This window comes from Boleophthalmus pectinirostris, unplaced genomic scaffold (assembly GCF_026225935.1).
Source record: "Boleophthalmus pectinirostris isolate CB_2022bp ecotype Guang Dong unplaced genomic scaffold, ASM2622593v1 HiC_scaffold_7, whole genome shotgun sequence".
In the NCBI taxonomy this organism is placed as follows: Eukaryota; Metazoa; Chordata; class Actinopteri; order Gobiiformes; family Gobiidae; genus Boleophthalmus; species Boleophthalmus pectinirostris.
In genome coordinates, this window is record NW_026571473.1 from 25,740,155 (window position 1) to 25,753,055 (window position 12,901).

Below are 12,901 nucleotides of genomic sequence, written 5' to 3' on the forward strand. Positions count from 1 at the left end.
TGATGATGATATAAAATTAGCAACAAAACTTCAAAAATATCAAATTATCACCCTATTAACCACATGTTTTTTCAACTTAAAGGTGCATTGTCTAACTTTTCTGGTGGAGAGTATGGCATTAAACCTTTCTATCTTCATCAAGACCAAACCTGAGCAAGTTACAAGTCAGATCTGTGGAGAGGCGACCCTGCTCACAGTCAGAATGCTCAAGGTCTTTTTGAGCTATAAAACCACTTGTAATTTAATAAATGTAAGGTTGAGCTGTTTAATGTCACCTTGTGGAGCATTTCAGGCAAAGCATTGACATATCCACAGAAACAAGCAGGTGATGGACCCCAAACCAAAAACTTACATAATGCACCTTTAATTTTTAATAATTTTAACATAAATTTTATTATAAACACTAAACTAAAATTGTGAACATCTTGAATATTAAATTTTAATAACCTGCATGCACAGACCACTTCAGGCAGGCTCATTAAGATTACTGTAATAAAGTCAAACATAAACACAATTATTTTTAATGTCGCCTAGTTTATGAATCAGCAGTCAGAAATGATTTATTTGTTTGCCAGTACAGCAAGACAGTAAATAAAATACAAATAATGTAAAAAAACAAATTAATTACACAATTTAATAAGAACTGTTAACAGAGAAATTGTATAATCGTAAGGTCCTATATTATTATTATTATATTATGCTATTTTCTGATCTATCTTATAATGTAGCTTCTTCATTACAAACATACCTGGAGTTTTGGTTAATTTGTTCAATATGGAAACTCTGCATATTTAATCTTCATGACATCACATGGTGGAACAGAGCATTTTGAGCTTTCTAGATGTAGACAGACTAATAATACAGGGTAAATGAAACAACTCCAGGTATATTTTTGAGGAGGTAACAGCATTATAAGTCAGTTTTGCATAATATAGGACCTTCAACATTCATCAAAACAAAACACACAATGCTTTTTTTTACTCTAGATAAAAAAGGTACATGAATACAAATGAGTACAAACAGGAGGAAGTAGCTGTTTAGTGAGTGAACTATACGTAGTCAAATCTCTGGTTGGAGTGGCGGCCCTCGCTGGGGACCTTGTAGGAGTCATAGGCAGGGCGGGATCTGTGGTCCTGTCTGTACATCTGTGTGTGCTGAGAGGACGCTTTGTACGCGATACCGTTATAACTGAGGACAACAAACAACAGTGTGGTTAGAGACACAAGGAGAGGAGCTTCAGTAAGACTATGATATGAAAATGTATGTTTGACACCTCAAGCAGCTCTAGATGTTAGGAATAAAAAGGGAATCTATTTATATTTTCAAGTCCAATTGTGTGTTGTGATTTTTAACATGTTTTGTTACTTTTACTTAAAGATGCACTCTGCAAACTTTCTGGTGGAGGGTGCGCTACCTACTTGTCTCCATGGACATGTTATTGCTTTGCCTGGAATGTTCCCTGGTATGGCATTAAACATATCCATCTAGCATTTATTGATTACGGGTGTTTCTATTGCTCAAAAACAGAGATGGGACCAAGTTTTGCAAGTCTCAAGTAAGTTTCAAGTCTTTGACCTCAAATCTGAGTCAAGTCCCAAGCCAAATACAGGCAAGTCCAAGTCAAGTCGAGTCTTAAGTCACTGACCCACAAGTCCAAGTCAAGTCCAAGTCGTCTGCTTTGCTCTTCAAGCCATTTCAAGTCTTTAAACCAAAGTACCAAATATAGCTTAGATTTTTGCAATTTATATGAATTTTAAACAAAATTAAACTTAAAAAGTCACGGTATATTTATATATGAGTATGAGTATGAGTATATAAGAGCAAATTTTTCCTTTTTAAATGTCTTGACAAGATCTTAGTATGAATCATTACAGCCAGAAGAGAAAGAATTCAGATTTAAAAGTGCTTCTCAAGTCTTCTCAAGCCACAGGCCTCAAGTCTGAGTCAAGTCCCAAGTCACTGACCTTCAAGTCCAAGTCATTGACCTTCAAGTCCAAGTCGAATCCCAAGTCTTAGTTCATTTTATCAAGTCAAGTCTTAAGTCCGAAAAATAGTGACTCATGTCTGACTCGAGTCAAAGTCACAACTTGAAAGTCCCCACCTCTGCTCAAAAATACATTTCTGTGAATTCCTTCTGTGAATAAGGGCGACTCTCCACAGATCTGAGTAGTAATGGGAGATAAGCAGGTGGCAAACCCTCCACTAGAAATGTTATACACTGCACCTTTCATTTTGGTGTCTTTCTTTTGTGACTATTAGACTAAATTACCTTCACATCAAGAAACCGAGTCACACACATATACATATCACAGTGTACTCTGCACAGATACTGGGGATCATATGGGTTAAGAGTCTTGCCCCAGGACACAACAACAGTATGCACTTATGGAAGCTGGGTCATGGTATTATTATGAGCATTAAGCACTATAAGTCAGATCTATGTCAGATTTTAAAATTATCTTTCATTCACAATTTTCAGTCATTCCTAGCAGATGAGCTTTGGCCCAAAAGTCATGTATTAGATGGACAGTAGTGGCATAAAACCTTGCATAAATCCAATGCACAAGTCTCAATACTGCAATTCCTTCATGCACGAGTAAAATTATAACAAAAAATCATGTCAAATAAACATTTATCTCCTGCGTATTCAATTTTCCACTTGTAAAACTGTATTAGAAAGCGCTTCACATCGGACTCTCAAAGCAGAACAAATGAGACAAAAGAGTGGGGCCGCTGTAGTGCTTTGCCAGCAACATCACAAACATTTCACCTTCCACAATACGCCATTTACAATCTGCTGAGTGGCTCCTGGTCACTTTAAAGGGGGGTTTCACCACGACTAAATACGTGGTTTTGTGGTAGAGAACTGCTGCCATGACTTCAGTGTTCAGTGTTTACTATAGTCACTGTGAGGAAACTTGTGGTTCACAGACAATGGGATTTTCACAGCTTTTTTGTTAAATAAATAAGAAGTTAAAAAGGTCATACATTTGTTCCTCTATAGATAAAACTGCCTGAAAGACTCTGAACTAAACCACAGATATTTGGACATCATTCATTTGTCACTGAAATGTATGTAACAAAAAATTTATTTAATTATTAGTTATTTTATTTTTATTTTTTACTTACTTCTCATTTCTGTTAGACATCATACCCCTACAGGCCATACACATCATGACACCTCCAATCAGCAAGATGGCGCCACCAATCCACCCCACGAACAAAGCAGGACCAAACGTGTATCTGAAAACACCCATAGAACAAGACTGAATTAGGTTTTATAATTTGAGTAATTTATCATTTTCAGTTTCAACATCCTCAGGTTACCACAATAAACAACAGAGGGAGATAGAAACTAAATCCAAGAAACGATGCATTCACATACACGTAATGTTTGATTACCTGGGTGTGAGTGCTCCAGTGATCCCCCCCACGTTAGCTCCTCCCATGATCCCATAGGCTCCATCAGTGTATGTGGTGAAGCGGAAACTTTGGACGATCAAATTCGCAAAAGCCGAAACCCCAGCGATGGCACAGATTCCTGGACAGATTAGATTAACATCACGATAAATCAGACAAATCTCATCAGATCTCAGAAGCTAAATGGGGTTGGGCCTGGTTTGCATTTGGATGGGAGATTGCTGGAAATATAAGGTGCAGTGGGGCAGCAGCGGGTCTAGTTCAAACTGCTGTTGTGTCCTTAAGCAAGACACTTCACCCACCGTTCCTAGTATGAATGTGGTTTGTGAGTGAGTGACTGGATGGTGCAGATTGGCAGCATCCCTTCCATCAGTCTATCCCAGGGCAGCTGTCTTGTTAATCCAATCATTATTATCATCATTATTCTTCCTAACTTTGAACAGACTAGCCCTCATATCACACATGCATCATTTGTTTGTCATTTACTTCTCTGGACCAGCTTTGATACTGACCAATACTCTCTTGATGCCTAATTTATCTCAATCTAAACCAACCTGTAGCTCAGAAGATACCAGTAGCTCTCCATCCCCTTCCAAGTAGCTCGCCAAGGGATTTTGAAATTACACATATTGTCCTGAATAACTCAAATGTGATGAATTAAATGCCTTTTATTACTGTAAATCCATCATTCATAAATAAATACTGGGTTATGTTTTATGTTTTTTTCTAACTGTACCCCATGTAAGTCTTTCCAAGGCTCTTATATATACTTTATTTCCTGTGACCGCTAAAATTAGTAGCTCTCCGGAATTTTTTTTGTAAAGGTAGCTCACTGGAGGAAAAAGGCTGGAGACCCCTGATCTAAACCATAAACCATGATATTATATAAATGCAACATTATATGTGTATGTGTAGCCTGCTTATTTTACTCATGTTATATACTCCTCAAAAACATATCTGGAGTTGTGTTTTGTTTCATTCACACATGATTGAGTAATCCTTTATTATTAGTCTGTCTACTTCTCCAAAGTTCAAAATGCTCTATTCTACCTTGTGATGTCATGAAGTGGTAGTTTTCAAGTTATCAGCTACCTTTTATCTTTCGTTCAACAAAGAGTGGCAATTCCAGGGCTGAAATTGTCCAAATGATTCTGATGAAGGTGTATGGAGTTTAAAAACACAGTGGAGCACTTCCTGTATTACCACATGACATCCAAGGTGGAACACAGAGAAGAACGAGAGAATAACTCAGCCTGGTTCTTGTATGAATGATGTATGAATGAAACAAACCCAACTCCAGGTCTGTTTCTGATGAGGAAACAACATTATAACATACAGTACATCAGAAAACAGTGTAACATGGGCCCTTTAACTATTTTGAGCTACTGTGTCCAAGTCTGTTCAAGTCCTTGTGTATCAATAGTCTACATCAGAAGAAGTGTACCTGCGAGGATATGCATGGCGCCTGCGGTCAGCGTCATGGTGGCCTTGATGTTGCCCTCCATGTTTCCCATTTTCAGACACTTCAGAGCAAAGATGGAGACCAGACACCCAATGGCTCCAAGAACGAGCCCCACGATCATCAAGGCTCGCACGGCCTGGAGCAAGGCTGGAGGTGAAAGTAAGATCAGAATATGAAGCATTCAAAACTAACAAAGTGAAAAAATCATCCATAGACATGCATTGACTGACAAAAATCGAAATGATACCTTGCTGTGTGTCTCAGTGGTATAGCTATAATGCATAATGTATACTACAACTTCTGACAGTTTTCAAAAATCAAATTCTCTTTTTTTACCTAACCTTGATTGTCTCCAAATTTTTTTTTTAAATAATTAGCCGATCCAATTTTCTTTTACATAGTGTCTCATAGCATTACCGTATTTTCCAAACTATAGGGCGCTCTGGATTGTAAGGCGCACTGTCATTGAATTGTCTATTTTCAAACTTTTTTCACAAATAAATTGCACTGGACTTTAAACGAAACACAACAATTAGATGGGTCAGTCGGATTTGTTTGCCGCGTTCACGGTGACTCTCGGCTTTGTTCAGTTGTGGCGTGTAGGGAGGGTGCTGTCTGGGACCGCTGGATTGTTGGCGTGTTTGCAGTGACTCAGTTGTTCAGTTGTGGCAAGAAGTGGCACATTTCACTTGCTTTTTCGGTTCGTCGTCAGCGTGGAGCGATGAGTGTGACTGCGGGTATTTTTCGCTGCGAGGTCGCTGTCTGCTCCGTGTGTGTTTGCGTGCGATGCGGGTGGTGCGGCTTTGTAGTTTACTGAAGTCATGCTGGGACACCCGAGTGGATTTGTGTATAGGGCGCTCTGGATTGTGGGATGCGCAGTTGTTTTTTGATGGAGTTGGAGGCTTATGAGTGTGCCCTATGGTGTGGAAAATACTGTAAATATTTTTTCAAGGTATTCAGGGAAAAGTAAAACTAAAAATAAATGTTTTTGTTTCTTTGGCTGTAAAAATCTTTCTGATTGGCCGAGGATGAGACAAAAACAAAAACCAAAAAAACTCAAATTGGCCAAAACCCGACTTAGTAAATGACGCTAACTGATCAAGCTTTACTCAAGCTTCTCCAACTGGCTTTTACAAAATCCCACAGTACCCAAATATTCCCAGTTGTATCAGGCGAAACATCTGTCAAAAATACACCATCTTGGTCCACTCCTGCGTTTACTCTATAACTGTGCACCCCAACAATGTACATTAAGAGGATTAGCTTTCCTTTTTCGAAAACTTAAGTCACTCTGAAAAAAAATGAAGTGAAAAAGTTGTGTGTTGTACAGCTTGGCGTGTTAAAATAGTGACCAATGACTTGTGTATTGTACCTGTATAATTCCTGCTCTTAAGCCCATAAACCCTTGTACATAACGCGGTATTCAGGCACTAAGTCGAGTGTGCAAATGTGCTTTACATTGTGTAGCGCTCCTTGAAGCTTCTGCTTGCTCAGCTTAAGCCTCGGATGTTTCATCAAATTTCCATTGGATTCTCGAGAGACGCCATCTTTTCTGCTGTCGACTGCAATTTAACGCAATGGGGAAGAGGAAGAGTCCAAAAACCTCCCCAAAAATTGTAAAGTCCTGTTAAAATGTCCTCCTAATCCGACTGGCGGAATCACAGATAACGCTTCATATCTGAGGGGTAGTCTATCACCTGGCAGCACTGGGACAATTAAACAGGGAGTGTACTGGGTTGTCCTGTACACCAGTGCTTCAACTTTTAAGGCCCTATATCGCACAACATGGACTCTTGTGAGCTTTAAGTCATGTTAGAATGTTGTTACCTCATCAAAAACAGACCTTGAGTTGTGTTTGTTTCATTCACAGATGCTTCAGTACCCTTTATTATTAGTCTTTCTACATCTCCAAAGCTAAAAATGTGTGAATGAAACAAAACACAACTCAAGAATGTTGGTGATGAGGAAACAACATTATAAAATAGATCAGAAAATAGCGTGAAAATGAGCCCTTTAAGGCTACGTACCACAATTTTTGCTTTTCTTTTCAGTGGATGGATGCCGGTGATACCAGTGTGGGTGAAGCGTCTTGTCCATGAACACAACAAAACTCTGTGGTAATTTGAAGACAGTCAGTCAATCTGACATCTGGAGGTCATTTTCAATAAGCCAATTTCAGACGACTACCTTTTTACAGAGGACCACACCAGCTAGTGACAGATTGTTCTCTATACACAATTTTGTTGTGCACCTGAGCAAGACACGTCACCCACATTGTCATCGTCAAATCAGAATGCATCCACCGTAAAGAAAAAAGAAAAACTGAGAAATTATTGTGATGTTTTGCCCCACCCAGAATTGGTTGGCGGATCTGTTGTTTCCTTGTATCCAGCGCCCCCTGACTGCAGGATCTAGAGGCTGCCTGTCTATTTTTTGAAGTCGACTCCAATTCACGCTCCTCCCCGGTTGCTAGTCTTGTCGATTATATCTGTACTGTGTTTTTGTTGTATGTGCTGATGTTGCAGAGGGGTTTGTTTTTTTATGTACTGGTTCCAGATAATTACTGTCCCAGATTCCAGACAGTTAACTGTAAAAAAAGATAGCTATGTCAGATTTCAGATAGTTACTAGTAGTAAAAAAAAAGGCTCTATAAATAAAGTTTGATTGATTGATGTTTCAAATGACTGAATTTTCTATTAGACGAAACATCGGTATTACAAAAACAGTGTCGACCTTTACCATACCACAATCTGTCACTAAGCGAATATTGTAGGATAAATGCCTTTGCTGTTTAACCACAGACTGTATATATAAAATGGACATAGCTGAGAATGGGGGGGGGGTTCCGGTGTCCTGTTGACTTGGGCTATCTAGCGCTACTGCACATGTGCACTACCCCTGAGTGATGTTACAGTTTAAATGCCTCTTGTTGATTTGAGCTCCTGAAGCAGAAGTGGAGTAACAAGTAACATTTGTGTATTGGTATATCGATTTTATTGTATGTTTTGACCAGTTAAGCCTGTACACAACGACATGTGCACGTTAGATTTGAGGCAGAATACCTACGTTAGATTATTGAATAGTTTGGATTTAATATTTGATTTTATCGTTATCATTTTCATTACATCATATTTTATTTTGTTTCCATGTGTAGAAAATGTTGTAACTTTGTTTAGAAAGGCACTATATAAATAAGATATCACTATATTATAATAGGAAATTCACACTGTAGCCTATGGTATTAGTGTTAAATATTATTTATTTAACGCTATTTATTATAAAGATGTCAGTGTTTCCAGTCATTTCTTTCTCTTATATAGTGGAAGCCTTATTTGATAGAAGATATAAGCCTGTCACAATGAATTATCTCTACCCATATTCATATAAATGAGTAAATAATGGTGATTCTACAGTGGGAGCATTATTCGATGGCTAAATTGGCCTGTTTAGTCAGAGCCCTATTCGATAGCATAATACGACTGTTGAAATCAACTACCTACACATATTCATATAAATGAGTTGAAATTTGACATAACTAAGGTATAAAGTCTGATCACCATGTGCAAATAGGATAAAACCAGCTGTCTCTAATCCAAAGAAATACGTTGTAAAACTGGGGAGGTTAGGCTTTATTGGATCTATACAACTGTAAACGGAAAAACGTAAGGTAGGTTATTGCGATGGGGTAGATCTCGATAGACGTCACTGCAGATTTAGGAGTTAATTTTAACGGGGCAGCCCATTTCGACAGAACACCAGCTCCATCCACTCTGTTTCCAATTCCAAATGAAAATTTTCACCTGTCTCTCTCTAACTGCTGTTGCGAGCTTCATCATTTTGGTCTTAAAATGTTCATATTAACCCCTCTACATGATCCTGGTGTTTTTATTTAGCAATTTCTTACATAAATAAATTCCTATTCCTAATATGGACCTGGCTCCATATTTGCTCGTATAATTCCTAGCCTTGGTGAGCTTCATTTGACTTGAGCCGAATGCTATGGATGACGTCACACTCCCTTCGTCCATTTCTTTATACAGTCTATGGGTTTAACATGAAATAAGAGAAGTTTCTCCTGTAGAATCTCAACACAAAAAAGTGATGGTTTTAAACATTGATCTACACCATTAATCTAGTCTGGTCCTATATGACGTGATTAATATCCTGAGATTTAACCTGCCAACTGGGGTCCATCTCACTGAAACAACGCCATTTTGTAGTTAAAATAAAGCTGTTAGTGTCCTGAAATGGCAGCTCATGTGCAGTCTTATCTCAAGGTTCTTATCACTTGTTTGTCTAAAATGTCCGTTCTCCTTTGTGCCACTTTCAGGAAACAGTGGCAGTGGGAGCACACCTGTGTGAACCGCAGGAGTGGAGTGACCTTATTCATTTCCATCTACTCAGAAATGATATGTTAGAAATACATTATTTCATCTGATTTGACAGCTCATTATGAATAATAATGTATGTCATTTTATCAAGTTTTAAGTCTTTTTCGTTGCCATTATGACATTATGACATTACTGAGGGCTATGATGCAGACAAATGAGATGAGATCATGTAAAGGTTTTTATACATAATATGAGATTATTAATTCAGTTATAGTAGTGATTTTATTATTTATAAAACATTTTGGAATAAGCCTGAAATTAATAAATTTTTTTGAAAGAGAACAGATGAATTGAATTGAAATACTTTACTCCTGTACCCATAAGAAAAATAGAGAATATCTACAAGAAAATTATTTTAAATTGAAAGTATAATACAAATGTTTAAAGCCACAGTATACAACTTTTTAACCAAGAAAACTAAAGCATGTTTTTATTTAGCTATTTATTTATACTTATATATTAAAATATGCGTTGTTACTCTGAGTGAGCTTGCATCTCCACAGAACTGACTTTTATATGGAGAATGTTTTTAACTTTCTATTTTCATGGAATCATGCCGGTGATATGTCAACTCTATAAAGTTAGATACTATGACTTTATGTATACAGTATGTAGCAAAAAATATTGTATTATTGTCATTATGTCACAGAGGTGCAGACCCCTTTCAAATCTTCCTTCAAAATTGCACAGTTAAAGATGTAATATTTGTCTGATATAGGGCCAATATTAAAACACAATTTCACATTCACTGTAATCTCACATCTTGGCAGTACATGCAGTATATTAAACTGAATGAATATTGTCCCCCGCCCCACAGCCCGGGCTCACCTGGCAGTCCCAGAATGGTGAAGTAGGGCCTGCACTCAGTGAAGCCTGAACTCTGCCTCACACAGGACCTCCACAGCCCTGAGTACGAATACACCGCTGTCACCACGTTATCAAACAGGTCCTCTGTCGCCCACTGGTCCATCGCTGTCGCCGCAACCACCAATGCCACCCCCAGCAGGCTCAGCACGAAGCCCAGCGCCTGGCAAAGAGTGGCCGCCATAGTCCCAGGAGAGAGGAGAGAGGAGCGGGACTGAGGTGTGATGTAGTCTGAAGTGATGTTTGGTTTTGATATGGGTTCAGAGGGACTTAACCATTTCTGACCTTGTTTGTTCATCTACGTGAAGCTGGGCGGAGCTTATCGGTATCAGCATGATTCAGAATAAAATAATAAGTGTACATGTGATCACTAGTAATCACTTAAAACATTTTATATAACAACACATTCATCTTTACTAGAAGTATTTTTGAATGGAATATTTTTGCCCTATTTGAACAACTTGGACCAATAGACCATCCTCAAGATCACTAAATAATTTTAAATTGGACATATGCATAATGGATTTGTTAATTGACATTAGTTATAGCAGTTATAATGCTGTCATCTCATTAACTTAATCAAAGTTGTATTTTGATAGATTTATGCATATTTGAGTAAATTGAGTATTGTCCAGCAGTCGAAGCTTGATTGCATAGATCATTTCAGTTTTCACCCTCCCCCTTTTACCATCCACTGCTTTGTACTTATAATCAATTCAATTCAGCCTTCGAGTCATACTTATAGGGTTCAAAACTCAACCATTTCTCAGCAATAAAACATGTAAAGAAAAATGTGCTTGTCATTGTCAAATGCCTCTGTGAAGAGGTGGGGCCTATCAGTCCTGCAGTTTCGAACTGTCAATCAGTCAGTGAAATGGTTTCTATTCTTTTTGACCTATCTGATCAACTTTGACCCATAGGACACACAAATAAAAAATTAAATAAACAATTATTAACAACAAACAAATGTTCAAGAGCATAGCATAAGGGGTTTCTCTACAGTTTTTCTCAAACCGTGGTCACATTTTGACACCACTGGTACTCTCGAGGTTCTGATATTGTCTGTACTTGGTGTGAAAAGTCTGAAAAGCAGTGATAGTTGCAATACAGAACAATCTCATCATCTCTTCTAATTACATATACAGGTTACCTCAAAACAGTATATACATGGCCCTGTGTGTGCTGTTGGTGTTGATACCAGGGGAGGTGTGTGGAGCGCTGGCACTGGTCAGGTAAAGGCAAACACTGATATGATTGTATCAACTGAAACCCATTTGTATAATGAAAGAGCAGGTGAAACTGGGCCACAGAGAGTGTCAGAAACGCCACACGAACAAATAAACACATTACATACTACAGTTACAATTTTATATACATTTTAACTTTAACTCACACATAATGGGAAATAAGTGAAAATTCCTTTTTCAGTAGACATATTCAAGGATATATTTCAGGATGTTACCTCTGATTTCTAATTTAAAGTTAATACAAGGAAGGACAAAACAAAAATATGGATGATGTTAGCTTGCAATCTCAAATTTAGTTTCTTCCTTCTGTTGCAGTTTCTTGTATTTTTAGAAGATCTGGGCCTCCTTGTAATGTTTTCTTGCTCCTCTGGCTCAGGCTTTGTTGTTGGGGCCTGGGTTGCTAGTGGTGCCTGAACTTTGGGTGATGGATCTGATGAGGTCTTGTGATCTTCTGTCATTCTCAGAAGCTTGGAAGGATAAACTTCTATTTGAGGTTTGACATCTACAGCCTGCTGAGAAGTTTGCATCTTGATTGGTCTCATGGCTGCTTTTTAGAGACCTACAGTAGGTTGGTCGACACTGGGTTTATTGGGTGGATGCTCTCTCCTCCTTTGGTGGCTCTGCTGGTTTTGTTCGGGGATCTTATTATTGGGTCTAGGTTCACCTTGTTTTTTAGGGAAAGGACCAGGAAATATAACATGTTTAATAATATATAACATAGTAATATGTTCATCCAATTTCTTGTAACTATTCATATTTATAGTTTTTGTACAATTTATATTTAATCCCTTGTATGTAATCTATTGTACTCAGTGCCAGTGTTGTAATTGTATAAGCATTTAATTTGTAAATCTAAAAATGATAAAAAGGGTGGAAAAATATGCATAAATATAGATTTTTTAAAATGAAGGAAATGAATGACAAAAATGAAATGTAATTACGCTAACTATGCTTTAGTGAAATGATTTGTCTAAATTGTTATACACACTTACGTAACCCAGTGGAGTACTTCAAATACTCATGTTAGATAAATGCTTATTATTCAATGTGTTGAATAGTTAGGAAGCTTGATTGATGTTTTAAAAACATTAAAAACAGAACTAGTTCTCAATATAAGGTAATTGAGGAATAACTTTGTACCACTGTAAACAAATGAAAATGAACTTGTTCTGTTTTTAATGTTCTTCAGACAGTAAAAAAGTACTTCTTGTGTCCCTACTCCAGACCCATGCACAGTGGCCACATGCAGTGATAGATGTGCCAGAAGCTGTGTGCTAATGATTTTCAAATGGAGCTGATTCAAAGTCAGACTGAACCTTAGGCAAATAACTCCTGTAGGAGCCAATGTTTGTTTAATATGAGTAACTGGTACATACACACATTTATCAACAGACTGTAGACTTATGTGAATGTAAGGAGCTGCTGCGATTGGAGGAAATTTAATATTCACACTTGAAATTAGAATTAAAAGTCAAGAAAGCAAAACTGGACATAATGTTTTTAGTGAACAATCAAAA

General features: G+C 37.7%; 1 protein-coding gene across 1 annotated transcript; it reads right to left on the reverse strand.

The window, feature by feature from the left end:
* Positions 1-1,049: 1,049 nt before the first annotated feature.
* LOC110154908 (claudin-18-like) lies at positions 1,050-10,321 on the reverse strand. The gene is made up of 5 exons (XM_020918956.2): positions 10,102-10,321; positions 4,865-5,029; positions 3,403-3,541; positions 3,130-3,243; positions 1,050-1,188 (listed from the first exon to the last, which is right to left on the reverse strand). The coding sequence occupies exons 1-5, from the start codon at positions 10,319-10,321 to the stop codon at positions 1,050-1,052; spliced, it is 777 nt and encodes a 258-aa protein (XP_020774615.2).
* Between the last annotated feature and the right edge of the window lie 2,580 nt (positions 10,322-12,901).

Bases quoted from the DNA above. Each gene is read 5' to 3' on its own strand.
- LOC110154908 (XM_020918956.2), bottom strand. From the start codon at position 10,321: ATGGCGGCCACTCTTTGCCAGGCGCTGGGCTTCGTGCTGAGCCTGCTG. The intron at 3,542-4,864 runs GTACACTTCTTC...TAATCTGTCCAG, and splicing joins CGCCATGCATATCCTCGCAG to GAATCTGTGCCATCGCTGGG. The intron at 1,189-3,129 runs GTAAGTAAAAAA...TGTTGTCCTCAG, and splicing joins ATGTCTAACAGAAATGAGAA to TTATAACGGTATCGCGTACA.